This window comes from Neovison vison, chromosome 7 (assembly GCF_020171115.1).
Source record: "Neovison vison isolate M4711 chromosome 7, ASM_NN_V1, whole genome shotgun sequence".
NCBI classification, from domain to species: Eukaryota; Metazoa; Chordata; class Mammalia; order Carnivora; family Mustelidae; genus Neogale; species Neogale vison.
This window is the reverse complement of record NC_058097.1, coordinates 201,526,038-201,549,361: the sequence shown is the minus strand read 5'-3', so window position 1 is coordinate 201,549,361 and position 23,324 is coordinate 201,526,038. Positions and strand designations below refer to the sequence as shown.

General features: G+C 38.3%; 1 protein-coding gene across 8 annotated transcripts in view; it reads right to left on the bottom strand.

Annotated features, from left to right (window-relative positions):
- Positions 1-23,324, bottom strand: part of C7H11orf80 (chromosome 7 C11orf80 homolog) — a 101,696-nt gene that overhangs the window by 41,270 nt on the left and 37,102 nt on the right. For all 8 annotated transcript variants that reach the window (XM_044259777.1, XM_044259778.1, XM_044259780.1 and 5 more), the window contains 2 exons: positions 8,959-9,068; positions 715-798 (listed from right to left, as the gene is read on the bottom strand). In XM_044259777.1, coding sequence (XP_044115712.1) covers positions 715-798; positions 8,959-9,068 — 194 coding nt within the window. The remainder of the gene's footprint in view (positions 1-714; positions 799-8,958; positions 9,069-23,324) is intronic.

Below are 23,324 nucleotides of genomic sequence, written 5' to 3'. Positions count from 1 at the left end.
CCCTGCTGAAGACAGAAAAAGTAGAAAGCTACCAAGAGAAGAAAAGGAGAAGTTAAAAAGCATACTTAATGGTGTGCATTCCTATAAACATACCTAACTATAGCTAATTATAAAAAATTATAGCTCTTGGGGCACCTGATTGGCTCAGTGGGTTAAGCCTCTGCTTTCGGCTCAGGTCATGATCCCGGGGTCCTAGGATCGAGCCCCACATCGGGCTCTCTACTCAGCGGGGAGCCTGCTTCCACCTCTCTCTCTGCCTAGCTCTCTGCCTACTTATCATCTCTGCCTGTCAAATAAATAAATCTATTAAAAAAATTATAGCTCTCCAAAGTTTGAAGTACTTTATCAGAATTTCCCGATTTGCTCTTCTGGTCACTTCGGAAAAGAAGATGGTCAGCCAGGTTCATTATCCAGATTTAATAGAAAAATGAAGCACAGAGGAGGGGGAAAAATGAATCTAAACTGATACAATAAAACAGTAAGGAAGTAAAAACAAGAACACAAGGAAAGCTCTATATCCAAGGGCTCTCAGCTATGTCACATGACCAACATCAACACTGTGTTAGGGACAAAGAAATCAAATCAATTCAATATTAAAAGTTGTAATCATTATCATGGAAAGAAAGTGGACCAACCATATAATTTCATCTCCTACAGAGTAGAGGTCTCCTAAAAATGACAAGAGAAGCATCACTGTGCCAAAGAACAGCTTACCTTAGGGTGTACCATGACAATTTTATGTAAAAAATTCTTTATCACCAGACTATCTGTCATCAGAGTTCTGGGCTTCTCATCAACCTGCAACAACACAACAAAAACATCCACCACACATACACAAACCCAGGAGCACAAATAAATTAAATTATGTTATTTCTTGGAGCATCTGGGTGGTACAGTCAGTTGAGCATTTGACTTTTGGTTTCAGCTCAGGTCATGATCTCGGGGTGGTTAGGTCGAGCCCCACATTGGGCTCTGCGTGGAGTCCACTCAAGATTCTCCTTCCCTCTCCCTCTGCCCCTCCCTGCCTCTCTAAAATAAATAAATAAAGCTTTAATAAATCTTTAAATAAATGAATAGAGGTATTTCTTCCTATAAAGGTAACTTACCCCTCAGAAAGCTTTTCAGATATCCAAGGGGAAACACCTATGGATCTAAGAACTGGACATAAAAGGCAATCTAATAGCTATTATTTCTTGAGCTAAACTATTTCATGGACCTTCTGGAGATACAATTTCAAAACCACCTTTTGGAACAAATTTAAAAGTATTTCAGGCTGGAACTAAGAAAAGTAACACTACCTTAGCTCTACCATCCTGATGTGAATTGATGTGTATTAAGAATGTAGTGAAAGGAGGCGCCTGGGTGGCTCAGTGGGTTAAAGCCTCTGCCTTCAGCTCAGGTCATGATCTCAGGGTCCTGGGATAAAGCCCCGCATTGGGCTCTCTTCTCAGCGGGCAGCCTGCTTCTCCCCACCTCTGTCTGCCTGCCTCTCTGCCTACTTGTGATCTCTATCTTAAAAAAAAAAAAAAAAAAAAAGAATGTAGTGAAAGGAGCAGACACTAAAAGGAACTATTTTTCAGCATCAATTCATTTATCTACTCATTTATTATTTTTTTTAGGAAAAGCTGTAAAGCAAAAAGTTCACAAGTCAGAAGACTTGAGTTCTAGTACTAGCTCTTAATTGCTCTGAATTTCATTTACTAATCTGTAAAACAAGGATAAAAGTCATCCATTCTAGGGGCATCTGGGTGGCTTGGTTAAGTAGCTGGTTAAGCATCTGCCTTCAGCTCAGGTTATGATCTCAGGGTCCTGGGATGGAGCCCCACTTTGGGCTCCCTGATCAGTAGGGAGTCCGCTCCTCCCTTTCCCTCTGTGTCTGCCCATCGCTTGTGCTTTCTCTCTCTAAAATAAATAAATAATCTTTTTTAAAAAAAAATTACCCAATTCCACCTCACAGAACTGTTGTAAGGATCAAGTAATAATCTTTAAGTTATACATTATGAGACTGACGCGCTGCCTACTGCGCTAAGAAGGCACTGTTTAAGTTATATATTATACATGGCAACAACAGTAGATATCACTTGTGGAATGCCTACTATGTAGCAAGCATTGAGCAGGTGTTCTACCTATATTACCTCACAAAAATCCTCGAGGCAGGTACTACTATCCTTTCTTTAGAGTTTTTTTTTAAGAGTTCATTTATTTATTTGACAGAGAGAGAGCACAAGCAGGCAGAGTGGCAGGCAGAGGGAGAGGGAGAAGCAGGTTCCCCACTGAGCAGGGAGCCCGATGCAGAACTCAATCCCAGAACCCTAAGACCATGACCTGAGCTGAAGGCAGAGGCTTAACCCACTGAGCCACCCAGTAGGTTTTTTTTAAAAAAGATTTTATTTATTTATTTGACACAGAGAGAGACCGCGAGAGAGGGAACACAAGCAGGGGGAATGTGAGAGGGAGAAGCAGGCTCCTTGCTGAGCAGGGAGCCCAATGTGGTACTTGATCCTAGGAACCTGAGACCATGACCTAAGCAAAAGGCAGATGCTTAATGACTGAGCCACCCAGGTGCCCCTAGATATATATATATTTTTTAAACGAGACCTAGAGGCACCTGGGTGGCTCAGTAGGTTAAAGCCTCTGCCTTCAGCTCAGGACATGATCCCAGCAACCTGGGACCAAGCCCCGCATCGGGCTCTCTGCTCAGCATGGAGCTTGCTTCCCTTCCTCTCTCTGCCTGTCTCTCTGCCTGCTTATGATCTCTGTCTGTCAAATAAATAAATAAAATCTTAAAAAAAGAGAGAGAGACCTAGAGAAGTTAAGCAACTTGCCTAAGGTTACCCAGCTTTTCAGTGATAGAGCCAGAATTTGACCCTAAGTCTGTCTATTACCAATTGTCCATACTTTTTTCAATACACCCAGATACCTCCCTATAAATATAATAAAATTTACAATTTAATGAGAGCTTTCTCCATTCCAGGAATGGAGCTAAAGTATCTTGCTTCTATTATCTCATTTACCCCTCACAAAGCCTTGAGAGTTACATATAACCCACATTTTATGGATGAGAAAACAATGAGTCTCAAAGAGGTCAAATAATTTTCTCAAGGTTACCTAATCTGCCTCCAAAGCTTTAGTATTAACCACTTTCCTGTAATGATTTACTCCATTTAATACAATGTCCCTAAACCCAAAGTTAGAAGGAGTCTTTAGAAAATGGAGAGTCTAGGAAAATGAGAAGAAATAGAGTAAAAAATCAGTAAGTTCTTATTGGTGAATCAGAGAATACAGAGCCATGTAGTAGGTACATATTAAAGAAAAAAATGGTCCGAGACCTCAACATATAATATAATGATGAAGAAACAGAATAAATTTCTATAATGCGGGGCGCCTGGGTGGCTCACTGGGTTAAGCCTTCGGCTCAGGTCATGATCTCAGGGTCCTGGGATCGAGTCCCACATCGGGCTCTCTGCTCAGCAGGGAGCCTGCTTCCCTCTCTCTCTCTCTGCCTGCCTCTCAGTCTACTTGTGATTTCTCTCTGTCAAATAAATAAATTAATTTAAAAAAATTTTTCTATAATGCTTTTTGTAAATACATTGAAAATGAGAACGAGAAGTATGCAGTGAGTGGGGAAAATTAGAAAGATTATTATAGAATCATTACAAAAAATTATCAGAAAAGTAGATGGGAATGATTAAAAAATTCTGGAAACAGATCTAGGATTATTCCTGCATATAAACAGTAGTGATTAAACAGTAACTGCAACATACACATCATAGTCACATCCTTCATTTAAAAAATTTTACTACGGGGCACCTGGGTGGCTCAGTGGGTTAAAGCCTCTGCCTTCAGCTCGGGTCATGATCTCAGGGTCCTGGGATTGAGCCCCACATCGGGCTCTCTGCTCTGTGGGGAGCCTGCTTCTCCCTCCCTCTCTCTCTGCCTGCCTCTCTGCCTACTTGTGATCTCTGTCTGTCAAATAAATAAATAAAATTTTTCAAAAAAAAATTTTACTACAGAGGTGCCTGGGTGGCTCAGTTGGTTAAATGTCTGACTCTTCATCTCAGGTCAGGTCTTGATCTCAGAGTTGTGAATTCAAGCCCAGTGTTGGGGTCCACGCTGGGTGAGGAGCCTACTTTAAAAAAAAAAACTTTATTATAAGATGTTCAAATAGAAGAAAAGCAATGAGCTCTTCAAAGCATTTTCTGTACTTAGCACTTAGAAAACAACTTCTTGGAACAGTTTCAAACTTCTGTAGCCTTGGTTATTATAGGGTATATCACAGAAAGGGCTAATTAAATCTAGCAGTAAGGCAACCAAATAAGTGAAAATTCCTTGAGCGGCTACCAGAGAGGGGCTACAATTAATAATGATGAAAGCTACCACTTACTGAACACCTGCTACATGCCAAACAGTTTATATGCAAGTAGGAAATATCCCCCATTTTATTTATGAGAATAATGAGACTTAATAAGTTGTTTAATTTTTCCAAGGTCACACGTAGCTAGCTAAGTGTCAAAACTGGGATTCAAACCTAGATCTAACTTCAAAGCCCACATTCCATTATGTAATACTGTCTCTCCAAGACAGTTCATTATCTGTGCATATAGCTTTCAGAATCAGATATTATGTAATCCATCATCACTTTTATGGAGTCTGACAGGCAATGCTTATGCAAACTACTGAATTACCCACTCAAAACACTGAATGGAGTTTATGTAACCTGGGCCTACAGAGGTAAATAAAACAATATGAATTTGAAGAGTTCACAGTTAAGTAGAAGAGAAAGACAAATAAATAATGTATATGACAATGTGAAATGTTCTATGATTTACATATATTAAGAAATGCTAAAGAAAAACACAAGAAGGACTGGTATCTAATCTAGACTGAGAGGATAAAGTGACCTAATATCACGTCAGCAGAGGACAGTTAACATAAAGCAAATAGCTCCTTTTATAATCTACTCATAATTTATTGAGAGGGACTGAAAATGTATGTGTTGGGGGCGCCTGGGTGGCTCAGAGGGTTGGGCCTCTGCCTTGAGCTCAGGTCATGGTCTCAGGGTCCTGGGATTGAGCCCCACATTGGGCTCTCAGCTCAGCAGGGAGCCTGCTTCCCCCTCTGCCTGCCTCTCTGCCTACTTGTGATCTCTCGCTCTGTCAAATAAATAAATAAGATCTTTTAAAAAAGAAGATATATGTGTCTATGTCTACAAAGTCTTTTAAAGCCTTTTAGAGTTGGGTGTCAGAAACCCAGTACCACAGCCTGACATAAATATAGAAGCAGTGAATTTACTTAAGTGTTGTTAGGAAAACATAGATGCTGCCAGCCCTGGGCAGCAGCAAAGATTATTGAATCATATGTTCCAGCGTTCACCTTTAGACACAAATCTAATTATATCACAGATAATATCAAAGCTGTTTTATAGGGCGCCTGGGTGGCTCAGTGGTTAAGCCGCTGCCTTCGGCTCAGGTCATGATCTCAGGGTCCTGGGATCGAGTCCCGCATCGGGCTCTCTGCTCAGCAGGGAGCCTGCTTCCCTCTCTCTCTCTCTGCCTGCCTCTCCATCTACTTGTGATTTCTCTCTGTCAAATAAATAAACAAAATCTTAAAAAAAAAAGCTGTTTTATAGTTTCAAACTGAACTCAGGTTGTCATAGGCCCTATATGACTGTCTAGAAGAAAGCAAATCTGTGCTTCTGTCTTGTCCTGTCTCTAGTTAAATATGTATATAGAGAAATAGAGATAGATAAACATGAAGATATGTTTGAAATACTCGTGTACCTCTACCAATTTTATCACTTAGTACCATAGCAGAAATAATATAAAAATGGATAAAGCTTTCAAGAAGATCTTGTAAAATCAAACTGTCTTTGGAGGGACATGTTACCAGCCGAATGGAACCCAAGATGCAGGACTGACTCAGCATAAACACAAGACCTTGCATCTTTCCTAAATGACGTTCTCTTCAGTATTCCCTGGGATTCTCATGTGCCCAGAGCAGTGGATCATTTTTTACTGCTTTTTCATGGATGTCTCCATTCACTAGCTTCCACTGTGAACCTTGCTACCTGACTCTTCTCCCCGTTTGAGGTATATATGATGAATTTGTTCATAATCTCCCCCTTCTTCTCTTCTCACTCTCTTCAAATATCTTTTAAATAACTGCACAGTACCGGAGACAATGAGATGTAATGGAACAAATGCTTTCAGGGAACTCTTGTTCCTGCTCCTCTGAGGTCAGACTACTTTTTGCCACTTTTCATCCATTGCCAGCTGACTGCAGGCACTGAGCTCACGTTTCCTCAGCATTTTAAGCCTGCCATCAAGGGTGCCTGAGTAGCTCAGTGGGTTGAGCTTCTGCCTTCCACTCAGGTCATGATCTCAGGGTCCTGGGATCGAGCCCGGCATCAGGCTCTCTGCTCAGTGGGGAGCCTGTTTCCCCCTCTCTCTCTGCCAGCCTCTCTCTCCCTACTTGTGATTTCTCTGTCAAATAAATAAATAAGAATATTAAAAAAAAAAAAAAGACCTGCCATCAACTGGGCTGACTTCCACATCCAAGTTGATGGCCTAAGGAACAACTTAAGTCTCACAAATTCCTGACCTCTTCAACTCCAGTGACCTTGACATCCACGCATTTCCACCTATTTCCATGGCCTAGTTTGGAATTGTACTATTCTAAAAACCTAACACTGAAATGCCTCACCCTTGCGTGAAAAGATGCACACCAAGATGTTAACAGTGGCTACCACGATTAAGTCAAATTATCTGTGTTTTAAATGCTCTCTTTGATTTTCCTGAGGGAAACACTGCTTTTGCAATAAGGAAAAAAAATGAGACAAACTCCGTAAGTCTGAAGACAACTTCCTATTCTTTCAAGTCTCTGAATCCCTTATACCCAGAAAATCTTTTTTTTTTTTTTTAAGATTTTATTTATTTATTTGACAGAGATCACAAGTAGGCAGAGAGGCACGGAGAGAGAGGAAGGGAAGCAGGCTCCCAGCCAAGCGGAGAGCCCAATGCGGGGCTTGATCCCGGGACCCGGGGATCATGACCTGAGCTGAAGGCAAAGGCTCTAACCCGCTGAGCCACCCAGATTTCCCCCCAAGAAAATCTTTTGATACGTACATATGATACATATTACGCTGTATTTGTAATTATTTGTTTGCTTGTTTATCTTTTCCTTTATCAAGTAATGTGTCTTGGGACTCTGTACCTTCAACATCTAGCACAGTGAGGCCAACTTGAGCAAACACAGGCTCCTGAATGAGTGAATAAATATTTAAACAGACCTGAATAAAATGAGTAAGACTTTGGTTCAAATTCTAATTCTGTCACTTAACTTTTGCATGACCTTGGGTAAATCAATTGAACTCTCTGAATCTCAGGGTTCTTGCATCTGTAAAATGGGGGGATAATCCCTGTTCTACCCACTTCACAAAACTGTCAGGAGGCTTAAATAATATATAAATGCTAGTTATAAAAATAATTGTTTGTTTAAACTGGTTAAAACACATGATCTCCTTTTCTAGAACTGCTTTCCTTGGTTCATTGAAATCAGCTTTTTTTATTGCTACTTGAAATTAATAGTTTCAGAGTCGACTAACCATTAATTGCTCCAGATTGTTTACCCACCATTCCCCCAAAGAAGATAAAGCACAGCCAGAGATATCTATTGTCGCAATACTGCTCCCATTTCCTTTGAGAAGGGGCATATAATTGTCCAAAAAAAGAAAGGCTTCCCAAATGTTTCTTGGGAGAATATTTAAAGTACTCTAGTTCTGGGGCTCCTGAGTGGCTCAGTCAGTTAAGTAACTGCCTTTGGCTCAGGTCCTGATCAAGCCCTTCATTGGGCTCCCTGTTCAGGGGGGGAGCCTTCTCTCTCTCCCTCAGCCCAATCCCGCATCCCCCCAACCCTGGCTTGTGCTTTGTCAAACCTCTCTCTCTTTTTTTAAAGATTTTATTTATTTGACAGAGAGAGGGCACAAGCAGAAGGAGCAGCAGAGGGAGAGGGAGAAGCAGGCTCTCTACTGAGCTAAAGGCAGATGCTTAACTGGCTGAGCCACCCAGGTGCCCCTAAATAAAGTCTTAAAAAAAATTCTAATTCTTTATGACTCCACAAACTCAAAGGAAAGAAAGATAGGGGATCAGAGATTTGTTAAAGAGAATGGAGAACTCAACAGTCACCCTCATAAATCTGAGCTTCAAATAAATCAATAAAGATCTTTAAGCCAACTTAATAAAAATGTATCCAAATAGCATCTGCACTGAGAATCCATTTTTATTTTCTTTTTCAGGAGATCCAAATTCAAATAATGGCTTGTTTCAGTGGCTCTCAAATTTATCTGCACATTAGGAATCATCTGGGATTTTTTCCCATCTGGAATTTCAAAAATATTCCAAAGCCCAGGCTCCATCAGTATGGACTAAATTGTATCTCCCAAAATTCACACATTGAAGCCCAGCCCCCCATGTGACTATAGTTGGAGATAGAGCCTTAAAAACATAATTAAGGTTAAGTGAGGTCATAAACATGGAGCCCTAAAGTGATCAGACAGGTGTCCTTACAGAAGAGAAAGACACAAGAGTATTCTCTCTTCACGTACAGAGGAAAGGCCATGTGAGGAAACAATGACTAGCCACTTTAATCTTAAACTTCTAACCTCCAAAAGTATGAGGAAATAAGTCTCTATTTTTTAACCACCCAATCCGTAGTATTTTTTTTTAATGGCCAAATGAGCAAACTAACACTGCACCCTAGAACACTTAAATCACAGCCTCTTGGAGTGGGACACAAATACCAGTATTTTGGAAGCTACCGAGTGTTTCAACATCTGCACAGAGAAGTCTGGGAACCAACGCCTTATTTCAGCTTGGAACTGTGATGGACCTAGGCTTTACTGGATTTGTAGAAAAATAAGAATTAAGACATCAGTAATTTATAGAACCACAACAAACTTGCCTCAAAAATCATCTGGAAGGGTGTTACCCCTGATATATCCTGAGAATAGCTGGCTTCCTCTGAAGTCCAATTCAGTTTTGCAGAGAATCCAGGCAGTAGAGATTGTATTTCTGTGTGAGAAGAAATGGTTACAAAAAGAAAAAGCAGTTTGGAAAAGCACCAGAATTTCTGGAATTGTTTATTAAACTGATGAGCCAAGAAGGCATTTCCCTGATGAAAAGATTATCTGCAAAATTCAAAATATGACTGGAAATGGCTATGCATCAGCAAATTGCTTGAACATTTAGAATTACTTTATGGGGTTAAGACATTTAATCTCATGTTTTCAATTTTTCACATTTGCTAAATCAATTTGTATTTTCAGTTAATTTCCACAAGGTCATGTGCAAAGCCAGAAATCTTCAAAGCTGATGGCTCTAGCTTATATTCTTTTTTTTTTTTAAGATTTTATTTATTTATTTGACAGAGAGACAGTGAGAGAGGGAACATAAGCAGGGGGAGTGAGAGGAGAAGCAGGCTTCCCAATGAGCAGGGAGCTCAATGCAGGGCTTGATCCCAGGGCCCTGGGATCATGACCTGAGCCTAAGACAGGCACCCCTCTAGCTTATATTCTTGTATTTTTTTTAATTTTTTTAAATTTTATTTCTTTATTTATTTGAAAGAGATCACAAGCAGGCAGAGAAGCAGGCAGAGAGAGAGAGTGGAGGAGGCAGGCTGTCCGCCGAGCAGAGAGCCCGATGCGGGGCTCGATCCCAGGAGTCCAGGATCATGACCTGAGCTGCAGGCAGAGGCTTTAACCCACTGAGCCACCCAGGCACCCCATATTCTTGTATTTTTTAATAAATCAACTCATTATTAGCAGAGTTGCACAGTGGAAGTGTGCTGGGCCCATAAATTAACTCATTATTTAATAAACTCAAACCCAGTTAGTGAGCTAATTAAGAACTGAAAGCAGAAAAATTCAAGAATGACGTCTCAAGCATTTACCTAATACAGTATTTTTTTATTGTGTTTTGTTAGTCACCATACAACACTTCATTAGTTTTTGATGAAGTGTTTCAAGATTTATTGTTTACGAAAAAAGAAAAAAGATTTATTGTTTACGTATAATACCCAGTGCTCCATGCAATCCGTGCCCTCCTCAATACCCACCACCAGGCTCATCCATCCTCTCATCCCCCTCCTCTCTAAAACCCTCAGTTTGTTTCTCAGAGTCCACAATCTCTCAAGGCTCATCTCCTCTTCCAATCCACCCCCCTTCACTTTTCCTTTCCTTCTCCTAATGCCTTCTATGTTATTCCTTATGTTCCACAAGTAAGTACAACCATATGATAATTGACTTTCTCTGCTTAACTTATTTCACTCAGCATAATCTCCTCCAGTCCCATCCATGTTGATGCAAAAGTTGGGTATTCATCCCTTCTGATGGCTGAGTAATACTTCATTGAATGAAGTAATACTTCATTGTATATATAAACCACATCTTCTTAAGCCTACTCCATGCACAAGAAGAGAAATAATTAAGATTAAAGCAGAGATCAATGAGTTAGAAACTAGAGATACAGTAGAACACATCAACGAAACTAGAAGCTGGTTCTTTGAAAGAATTAATAAGATTGATAAACCACTGGCCAGACTAATTCAAAAGAAAAAAGAGAGGATCGAAGTTAACAAAAATGAAATGAATGAAAGGGGAGAGACCACAACCAACACAAAGGAAATAGAAATGATCATCAGAAATTATTATCAACAGCTATATGCCAATAAGTTAAGCAATCTAGAAGAAATGGATGCATTCCTGGAAACCTATAAGTTTCTAAGACTGAAACAGGAAGAAATTGACAACCTGAAGAGACCAATAACTAGTAACAAGATTGAAGCAGTGATCAAAAACCTCCCAAAACACAAGAGTTAAGGATCTGCTGGATTCCCTGGGAAATTCTACCAAACAGTCAAAGAAGAAATAATACATATTCTCCTGAAGCTGTTTCAAAAAACAGAAACAGAAGAAAAACTTCCAGCCTCTTTCTACGAAGCCAGCATTACCTTGATCCCCAAACCAGGCAAAGACCCCCTCATAAAGGAGAATTTCAGACCAATATCCCTGATAAATATGGATGCCAAGATTCTCAACAAGATCCTAGTAATAGGATCCAACAGTACTTTAAAAAGATTATCCACCATGACCAGGTGGGATTTTTTCCTGGGATGCAAGGATGGTCCAACATTCACAAATCAATCAATGTGATAGAACAAATTAAGAAAAGAGGGAAGAACCACATGGTCCTCTCAATTAATGCAGAAAAAGCATTTGACAAACTACAGCATCCTTTCCTGATTAAAATTCTTTGGAGTATAGGGATAGAGGAACATTTCTCAACTTCATAAAATCCATCTGTGAAAAACCCACAGTGAATATCATGCTCAATGGGGAAAAGTTGAGAGCCTTCCCACTGAGATCAAGAATGCAACAAGGATGCCCACTCTCACCACTATTGTTAAACATAGTACTAGAAGTCCTAGCAACAACAATTAGACAACAAAAAGAAATAAAATGTATTCAAATTGGCAAAGAAGAAGTCAAACTCTCTCTTTTCACAGATGACATGACACTTTATGTGGAAAACCCAAAGACTCCACCCCCAAATTACTAGAACTCATACAGCAATTCGTATTGTGGCAGGATACAAAATCAATGCACAGAAATCAGTTGCTTTCTTATACACTAACAATGAAACTGTAGAAAGGGAAATTAGAGAATTGATTGCATTTACAATAGCATCAAAAATCATAAGATACCTTGGAATAAACCTAACCAAAGACATAAAGGATCCATACTCGAACTACAGAACACTCATGAAAGAAATTGAAGAAGACAAAAAAAGATGGAAAAACATTCCATGTTCATGGATCGAAGAATAAACATAGTTAAAATGTCTATGCTGCCCAGAGCAATCTATACTTTCAATGCCATCCTGATCAAAACACCATCGGCATTTTTCAAAGCACTGGAACAAACAATCCTAAAATTTGTATGGGACCAGAAAAGACCCCGAATCACCAAGGAAATGTTGAAAAAGAAAAACAAACTAGGGGCATCACATTGCCTGATTTCAAGTTGTATTACAAAGCTGTGATCACCAAGACTGCACGTTACTGGCACAAAAACAGACACATAGACCAATGGAACAGAGTAGAGAGACCAGATATGGACCCTCAACACTGGTCAAATAATATTCAACAAAGCAGGAAAAAAGACAGTCTCTTCAATAAATGGTGCTGGGAAAACTGGACAGCTGTGTAGAAAAGAATGAAACTTGACCGTTCTCTTACACCATACATAAAGATAAACTCAGAATGGATGAAAGTATGTTTGTTAACAACATACTGGGTTTGTGCCAGTCTTTAACAAAGTAAAGGCAGTCTCTAACGAAGTAAAGCAAATTCTTGCTAATTTAATTCATAAGTTAACCACTTGGTGTATTTACATATGTAGACTTAGAACTATCTTTCCACAAAGCACCAGCAGGTCCTGCATCATCAAAATTTGCATCAATGTTCTTCTTTTCTGTACCCTGGCACTCATACTATAAAGGAAAAAAACCCCAAATATCCCATTTTATAAATGCCACCCCTTATTGCCCTTCCACAGTACTATTATAATAAAGAACTACAGATGAATAAAGAACTATACAAGCTCTACCTTGTAAATGAGGTTGACAATGCTGATATTATACAAGAATTCAACCTTAAAAACCTGATAACAAAATACATCCTAATAGTACAACTTTCTCCTACAGCATTCATACTACACATCTAATAAAGCTTTAACCATCTCAAAAAGTAAGAACATTATCAGGACCTGGCTATCAATCTTAATGGGTAGTATTTTTCTTGCCATTGTTTTTCAAATATAATTCAGTCATAAAGCATGGGATATTATAGTAGCAAGGTTATGCTACACTAAAATTTAGTGAACTTGGCACTGACGCAAGATGACTTGAATCAATCTTCAGTTTTACCACTGACCAACTTTCTGACCTTAGGTGACCCCCTTTTTTCACTGTAATTAAATTACTTTTCTGTAAAGTAAGAAAAAATTTGTTCCTGAAATCTACTTTGTCTTTGAAGTACCAATACAGTAAAGAACATGGAAAAGAGGTAGATATGTGAGGAAAAAGTCTTGTCAATAACTAAGTACTCCGGGGCGCCTGAGTGGCTCAGTGCCTCTGCCTTTGGCTCAGGTCATGATCTCAGGTTCCTGGGATGAGCCCTGCATCCACATCCGGCTCTCTGCTCAGCAGAGAGCCTGCTTCCCCCTCTCTGCCTACTTATGATCTCTACCTGTCAAATAAATAAATAAAATCTTCTAAAAAAAATAACAAAAATAACTAAGGACTCAAGAAATCATAACAATTCAAATAAAATATGTACTGATTTGAGGGAAATCAATTTCAATTTCCTTACTTCACACCCACACATAAATCAAAATCCAGATGGAGTGACTAGAGTTAAATGTGAAAACCAGAACAATAAAACTAATACTATTATAAATTATTATTATAAATAAAATTTATTATTATAAGTAAAACTAATATGAATATTAAAATAAAACTTCTATTTCAAGATAAGTTGAGCATAAGTTAAAACTGCATCTTCCTATTCAAACACATAAAATGATAAAACAAATATTTTTAAGTTTTAAATTTAGAGCATATTTAATTAATATACAATGTAATATTAGTCTCAGGTGTACAATAATAGTGATTCAACACTTCCATACATCACTCAATGCCTGTCACAAGTGCACTCCTTAATCCCCATCACCTATTAAAACAAGTATGCCGGGACGCCTGGGTGGCTCAGTTGGTTGGACGACTGCCTTCGGCTCAGGGCGTGATCCTGGAGTCCCAGAATCGAGTCCCACATCGGGCTCCCAGCTCCATGGGGAGTCTGCTTCGCTCTCTGACCTTCTCCTCGCTCATGCTCTCTCTCACATAAATAAATAAAATCTTTAAAAAAAAAAAAAACAAGTATGTCTACAACTTAATAAATACATAGTTGTGGTGAGAAAAAGAGAGAAATTTTTATAGACCAGAAATGGAAAGGTATATTTTCCTCATTTTCAGAAAGGAAAAAGAGAAAGAATCTACAACGGTAGGAAAAGACCAAAGATGCACACCATACGTGGGGCTTGGACTAGAGGGAAAAAATGGGGCTAATATTGCAACAGCCACAAGTTTAGGAACAAGATCCACACAGGCCAAGATGTATCTTGCCACTCAAGCAAAATTTAAACACACACACACACATACACACACACACACACACTCCTGCAAGATTAGGGCTCAGCAACACAGAACCTCCTACTGGAAGCCTATTGATGCAGGACGTGTTCAAAACAAATAGATGATGGACAATTAACTCTTAACTAAAAATTACCAATGAACAAAGATCAATACCATGAAAAATGTGACACATATCAACTAGTAAAACTTATACATGAGGAAACAGAATTAACAAAAAAAATCTGAAAAGGAAACTATCAATGAACCAAAAGGCAACCTATTTTAACTAGAATTTAAATTAAAAAAATAAAAATAAAATGGGCAACCTACCAAATGAAAGGAGATATGTACAAATGATATGCCTGATAAGGGGCTGATATCCAAAATAAAAAATACCACCAAAACCTCACAAATAATCCAATTAAAAATGGGCAGATGATCTGAAAAGACATACAGATGGCCATGAAAAGACACATGAACAACAGACACATGAAAAGATGTTCAGCATCACTAATCATCATGGAAATGCAAATCAAAACCAAAATAAGATATCACCTTATACTTCTGAATGGTTCAAATGAAAAATAAGAATTAATGTGGCAGGAATATGGACAAAAAGGAACTGTCATGCACTGTTTGTGGGAGAATAAATTGGTATATCCACTGTTGAAAAGAGTATGGAGTTTCCTCAAAAAATTAAAAATAGAACTACCATATGATCCAATAATTCCACTCCTGGGCATTTACACAAACAAAAAGGAAAAAACTAATTCAAAAAGACATATGCACTGCTATGTTGACTGCAGCATTATTTACAATGGTCAAGATATGGAAGCAAACCAAGTGTCCACTGAAAGACAAATGAATAAAGATGTGGTGTACACACACACATACACACACACAGGAATATTATACAGCTGTAAAAATTGGGTTCATTTGGGACCACATGGATGGTACTCTAAGTGAAATAAGTTAGACTGAGAAAGACAAATACCATATAAGTTTCACTCATAACTGGAATCTAAAAAACAAAACAAATAAAAAAACAAGCAAACAAAAAGAATCAGACCTATAAATAACAGAGAACCAACTGATGGTTGTTAGAGGGGAGAGGGATAGGAGATGGGTAAAATGGGGAATGGGGAATAACAGTTATAGGCTTCTCATTACGGAATGAATAGCTTATGGGAATAAGAAGTATAGCGGGAATATAGTCAATGATGTTGTAATAGTGTTGTATGGTGACAGATGGTAGCTACACTTGTGTTGAGCATAGCATAACATATACAGATGTTGAATCATTATGCTGTATACCTGAAATTAATGTATCACTCTGTGTCAACTATACTCAAATAAATTTTTTCAAAAAAGAATATACTGCCATTGATTAAACAGAAAATTTAAGGGAGGAAAACCCTGTTAGAAATCTTGGAAATTGGGACGCCTGGGTGGCGCAGTTGGTTGGACGACTGCCTTCGGCTCAGGTCATGATCCCGGAGTCCCGGGATCGAGTCCCACATCAGGCTCCCAGCTCCATGGGGAGTCTGCTTCGCTCTCTGACCTTCTCCTTGCTCATGCTCTCTCTCACTGTCTATCTCTCAAATAAATAAATAAATAAATAAAATTAAAAAAAAAAAAAGAAATCTTGGAAATTAAAGATACAGTATTTGAAATGAAGATGTTATGGAAAGCAGATTAGTAACTATAAAAGAACACATTTAAAAGAAGGTAGTACTTGAATCTTTCTTTTTTTTTAAATTAAAATATAATGTATTATTTGTTTCAGGGGTACAGGTCTGTGATTCATCAGTCTTACACAATTCATAGCACTCACCATGGCACATACCCTCCCCAATGTCCATCACTCAGCCATCCCATCCTTCCTACCCCACTTCCGTCTAGCAACCCTCAGTTTGTTTCCTGAGATTGAGAGTCTCTTGGTTTGTCTCCCTCTCTGGTTTCATCTTGTTTCATTTTTTTCCTCCCTTCCCCTATGATCCTGTCTCGTTTCTCAAATTCTTCGTATCAGTGAGATCAAATTCTTTGTATCAGTGAGATCATAATTATCTTTCTCTGATTGACTTATTTAACTTAGCATACTAGCCTCCAGTTCCATTCTACTTGACTCTTTCATAGCAGCATGATTCATAGTAGGAAAAGGTAAAAACAACCTGAGTGTCTAACAGAAATAAACAGATTAACAAAATATGTAATATCTTCAACCATAAAAATAAATTAAGTTCTATTACATGCTATAACATGGATAAATCTGGAAAACATTATGTTATGCTTAATGAAAGAACCCAGACAAAGGGTACCTGGGTGGCACAGTTGGTTAAGTGTCTGCCTTTGGCTTAGGTCTTGCTCCCAGGGTCCTGGGATCAAACCCAACATTGGGTTCCATGCTCAGGGAGATGCCTGCTTCTCCTTCTCCCTCTGCCCAGTTTGTTCCGCCCAGTTTGTTCTCTCTGGCTCTATCTCTTTGTCAAATAAATAAATAAACAAATTTTAAGAAAGAAAAAGAGAGAGAGAAACTAGACACAAAAGTTTACATATTGTATTATATCATTTATATGAAATGTCCAAAATAGGCACATCCCTAAGGACATTAAAGATAGATTTTAAAAAGAAATACTAAAAAATTTCATTTAAAATATAGGTCCAGAATAAATAACTGAGAATTATAACAAAGACAGATGTAAGTTCTGTTTGAATAAATTTACCAAATGCCAAGCATGATAAATTTCTTTAAAAAAAAAAAGGCACAAAAAAATCACACAACTGAGTATATCACATTGAAACCCAGAATAACAAAGATAAAGAGAAAACCCTAAACACTACAAAAGAGAAGGAAATCACCCAGATACATGTTAGACTTCCTATCGGCAATGCTACATGCCAGAAAATAATTAAGTATTATTGTCAAAGACCAGAAAAAAACTAACTTGAATCTGGACTTTTAAGAGAATCAAACTATCATTAAAGAATGAGCAGCTTTAAACATTATGTTCTACAAGCTCTTGGTGAAAGAACAAAATAAACTAAATAAACCAGCATGACCACTCAAAAATGATTCTAAATTTGCACTTTTTCGGGTGCCTGGGTGGCTCAGGCTGTTAAGCATCTGCCTTCGACTAAGGTCATGATCCCAGGTACCTGGAATGGAGCCCCACATCGGGCTACCTGCTCAGTGGGGAGTCTGCTTCTTCCTCTCCCTCTGCCTGCCCCCTCCTGTTCATATTTTCTCTTTCTCTCAAATAAACAAAATATTTTAAAATGTTTGCACCTTTTTGCTAGGATACTGTGGGGATAAGAACAAAAGAATTGTATCATCAACAATACCAAACTATCTCTTCACGTAACTCTTCAACTGTTAAAGATGAAGTAGCAAAAGTTCAATCGTGTGGCAATGGGAATATACATCAGAACAATATACTGGAACGTCTCTATCCAGCAATGATGAAATAACAGGTACCAAATCAGCCTTCCCACCAAAAGCTACTATAAAACTGGATAAAACATATGAATCAGTTGTTTTCAGGCTCTGGATAAGAGAGAGTACAAGACTGTTATCCCTGACAGAAGGGAAATTCCTGAGGTAAACTTATGATTGCCCCGGATGTCTGCCTATGGAAAATTTCTTGTCCACTGAGCAGGGACCTAGAGCCCAAGCAGAATACAGTGGTTCCAGTAAGATGAGGAGACACAGAACAGAGTTCAGAATTGCCAAAGTACCTGGATTCTACAAGGCAGGGCACTGGAGAGGAGGGACCTATGAAGAAGTGGGTATTCAAAGTCTGTGTGGGAGCTCCCAATGAGTCCTCGGCCAAAAGGTGGGCTATTCATGTACCAATGAGACTGTATAAGATTTCCCAGAGAACAGCTGCAATGGTGTTGAGAATGGAACAAGAATGGTCAAGCAGTGCTAGAAAATGTTGGCTTTCAGGTCTAACCAGAATGGAGAGACCTTGATAAAACTGATGGTATCCAACTAAGAGGCCAAAAAAGTAAGGCTTTAGTAGGAAAAAAAAAAAAAACACTTTGTAGAGGAAATCTGTTCTTGATCTACCCTAAAAAACAAAACAAAACAAAAAAGCCTCAACAAGATCCACAGAAAAGATAATTTGGATGTTGTGTGGTATCAAGTTAGAAGAGTTTGGAAAATGACTTGGGTTTCTACATACCAACTCTATAAAATGTACAAAAACAAGCCAACACAGGGTTAAGGTGATTAGCCTGGTAGAACAAAAATCAACACTCTTTGGACATAAAACTGAATATAAAATATGAACATATTACCCAATATAAAATAATGATTTACTAGACATGCAAAGAAAAAAAAAGGTAACTTATATGAAAAAAAGCCATAAAAAACCAAGCCTATAATAATTACTACATTTAGGAGAGACTTTAAAGCACAAACTATTATAAATATGTTCAAAGGAATAAAGGTAGTTTAAATTAGTCAACTGATAGGAAATATCAGCAGAAAAATGTACACTGTTAAAGAAGAACCAAATGGAAATTCTACAACTGTAAAGTTCAATAACTGAAATGAAGAATTTTCTGGACAGTTTTAATAGATTAGATATGGAAGAAAAATCAGTGAAATTATTGAAGACAAAGAACAAAAATTACCCAATCTAAACAGTAGAGGAAAAGGGATTCAAGAAAAATGAATAGAATCCTAGAGACCTATAGAACAATACCAACCAGTCACAACATGTATAATGTGAGTTCTAGAAGGAAAAGAAAGTGGAATGGGACAGGAAAAATAGGAAAAAATCATGGATAAATTATTTTAATTTGATGAAAACTATTAAGATGTGAAAAGCTCAGCAAACTCCAAGTAGGATAAATGCAAATAAAATCACACCTAAGTACATAATGGACAAAGTGATTAATAAAAAAAAAAGTAGAGAATCTTGAAACAAGCTGGGGAAAAAGCACATATTACATACAGAGGAACTATAATATGAATTACAGCTAACTTCTTCTGAGAAACAATGGAATCCCTAAGACAATGGAACATCTTTTTTTTTTTTTTTTAAGATTTTATTTATCCATCCCACAGACAGAGATCATAAGTAGGCAGAGAGGCAGGCAGAGAGAGAGGGGGAAGCAGGCTTCCCGCCAAGCAGCCAGCCTGATGCGGGGCTCAATCCCAGGACCCTGGGATCATGACCCAAGCCGAAGGCAGAGGGCCCAACCCACTGAGCCACCTGGGCGCCCCAATGGAACATCTTTTAAAATACTGTCAAACTAGAATTTCAAATCCACCGAAATATCCTTTTAAAATAATGGTAAGATAAAGACATTCTAATTTTTAGGGTATTTTTTTAAAAGATTTTACTTATTTTTTTTTAAGATTTTATTTATTTGGCAGAGAAAGAGATAGCGAGAGCAGAAACACAAGCAAGGGGGAGTGGCAGAGGGAGAAGCAGGCTTCCTGCCGAGCAGGGAACCCGGTGTAGAGCTTGATCCCAGGACCCCAGGATCATGACCTGAGCTGCAGGCAGACGCTTAATGACTGAGCCACCAAGGTGCCCCTTACTTATTTCTTTGAAAGGGAGAAAGAATGAGCTGAGAGAGAGGCATTGGGAAATAGAGAAGCAGACTCCCCACTAAGCAGGGAGCCTGATGCAGGGTATGATCCTAAGGTCATAAACAGCCAAAGGCAGATGCTTAACTGACTGAGCCACCCAGGCACCCCCAAGATAAAGACATTTTAAGATAAACAGAAGATTAAATAACTTGTTGGCAGAAGACTTGACTATAGAAATGCTAAAGGATGTTCTTTAGAAGAAAACCCAATGGGAAGGAAGAAATGAAGAACACCATAAATAAATAAGCAAATACAAAAGATATTTTTCTTTCTTCTTTTTTTTTAATAAAAGATTTTATTTATTTATTTGACAGAGAGAGAGAGATCACAAGTAGACAGAGAGGCAGGCAGAGAAAGAGGGGGGAAGCAGGCTCCCTGATGAGCAGAGAGCCTGATGCAGGACTACATCCCAGGAAACTGGGACCATGACCTGAGCCAAAGGCAGCGGCTCAACCAACTGAGCCACCCAGGTGCCCCTCTTTCTTTTTAATTTAATCTTTTTCAGTGTTCCAAAATTTATTGTTTATGCACAACACCCAGTGGTCCATGCAATATGTGCCCTCCATAATACCACCACCAGGCTCATCCAACCCCCTCCCCTCTCCCCTCCAAAATCCTCAGTTTGTTTCTCAGAGTCCACAGTCTCTCATGGTTTGTCTCCCCCTCCAGTTTTCCCCAACTCACTTCTCCTCTCCATCTCCCAATGTCCTCGTGTTATTCCTTATGATCCACAGATAAGTAAAACCATATAGTAATTAACTCTCTCTGCTTGACTTATTTCACTCAGCATAATCTCTTCCAGTCCCGTCCATGTTGATACAAAAGTTGGGTATTCATCCTTTCTGATGGAGGCATAATATTCCATTGTATATATGGACCATATTTTCTTTACCCATTTGTCTGTTGAGGGCATCTTGGTTCTTTCCACAGTTTGGCAACTGTGGCCATTGCTGCTATGAACATTGGGGTACAGATGGCCCTTCTGTTCACTACATCTGCATCTTTGGGGTAAATACCCAGTAGTGCAAATGCAGGGTCATAGGGTAGCTCTATTTTTAATTTCTTAAGGAATCCTCACCCACACTGTTTTCCAAAGTGGCTACACCAACTTGCATACCCACCAACAGTGTAAGAGGGTTCCCCTTTCTCCACATCCTCTCCAACACTTGTTTTTTACTGTCTCTTTAATTTTAGCCATCCTAACTGGTGTAAGGCGGTATCTCAATGTGGTTTTAACTAAATGACCAAGGTAAATTTCACTAAGAAAAAGACCTCAATATCATTAGTTCCTTCATATGATACAATGAAATGAATACATCATCTCTGTGGTATTGTTCCCAATAATGCATAACCTCAATCTAATATAAGAAAATATCAAATAATCTCTAACTGCAAGACATTCTAAAAAATACCTGACAAATACTCTTCAAAAGTATCAAGGTCATGAAAAAATAGGAACACTGAGAAACTGTCACAGAATGAAAGAGATTAATAAAACATAACAATAAAATGAAAAGTGAGATCCTGTAATGGATCCAGGAACCGAAAAAAAAACATTAGTAGAAAAACTGGTAAAATCTAATGAAGTCTGTATTTTAGTTAGTATTATTTTACCAATGTTAATTTCTCAGTTTTGATAACTGCACTATAGGTACTTAAAGTACCAACTATAGGGGAAGCTGGATGAAGAGTATATAAGAATTCTTTGTACTGTTTTTGCAACTCTTCTGTAAGTCTAAAATTATTTTCAAATTAAAAATGTAAATGCTTTGCAAAAGAATGAAACTGGAACATTATTTTACACCATACATGAAAATTAACTCAAATGGATTAAAGACCTGAATGTCAAGGGGCGCCTGGGTGGCTCAGTGGGTTAAAGCCTCTGCCTTCAGCTCAGGTCATGGTCCTAGGGTCCTAGGGTCCTGGGATCGAGCCCTGCATCAGGTTCTCTGCTCAGCAGGGAGCCTGCTTCCCTTCCTCTTTCTCTGCCTGCCTCTCTGCCTACCTGTGATCTCTGTCTGTCAAACAAATAAATAAAATATTTAAAAACAAAAAAAAAGACCTGAATATTAAAACCTGAAATCATAAAACTCCTAGAAGAAAACAGACAGGAAGTTTTTTGATATTGGTCTTGGTAATTATTTTTTGGGGATTTTACACCAAAAACAAAGGCAACAAAAATTAAAATAACCAAGTGTGACTACATCAAACTAAAATCTTCTGCAGAGCTAAGAAAAACAGAACAAAACAAAACAAAACAAAAGGCCGCTTACTGAAAGTGAGAAAAAACCCTGCAAATTATATATCTAAATAAGGAGTTGATATCCGTAATATATAAAGCACCCATACAAATATATGAGCAAAAAACCCAAACAATCTGATTAAAAAATGGGCAAAGGTATGAATAGACATTTTTCTAAAGAAGATATACAGATGGCCAATACGTACATGAAAAGACGCTCAATATCACTAGTCATCAGGGAAATGCAAATCAAAACCACAATGAGGTATCACCTCACACCTGTCAGAACGGCTATTACCAAAAAGATAATAATAAAGTGTTGGCGAGGATGTGGAGAAAAGTGAACCCTTGTGCACTCCTGGTGATAATGTAAATTGGTGCAAACACTAAGAAAAACAGTATGAAGCTTCTTCAGAAAATTAACATTATAACTACCATATGATCCAGCAACTCCACTTCTGGCTATTTACATAAAGACAACAAAAACACTAATTTGAAAAGATATATGCAACACACATTATTGCAGCATTATTTACAATAGCCACGACATGGAAACAACCTAAGTCTCCACTAGTAGACAAATAGATAAAGAAAATACGGCACACACACACACAGGAATATTATTGAACCTTTAGAAAAATGAAATCTTGCTCTTAGTGACAACACAGATGAACAATAAGGGCATTATGCTAAGTGAAGTCAGATAAAGAAAAACAAATATCTTATGATCTCACATGTGGAATCTTAAAGAAAAAAGTGAGAGGCACCTGCATGGCTCAGTAGATTAAGCGTCTGCCTTTGGCTCAGGACATGATCTCAGGGATCATGTTGGGCTCCCTGCTCAATGGGGAGCTTCTCCCTCTCGCTCTGCCCCTCCCACCCCCCTGCTTGTGCTGTCTCTCTCAACCAAATAAATTAAATCTTAAAGAAAAAAAGAAAAACATTAGCTTATAGATACAGAGAACAGACTGGTAGTTCCTGGGTAGGGGAATGGGGCTACAGGAGTCAAAAGATACAAAATTCCAGTCATAAAATAAAGAAGTCAAGAGAATGTAATGTTCACCATGGTGACTACAGTTAATAACACTGTATTGCACATTTGAAAGTTGCTAAAAGAATAGATCTTAAAAGTTACCATCATGAGAAAAAAGTTTGCATCTATTTATGGTGATGGATGTTAACTAGACTTAATGTAGTGATCATTTCACAATGTATACAAATGTCAATTCAT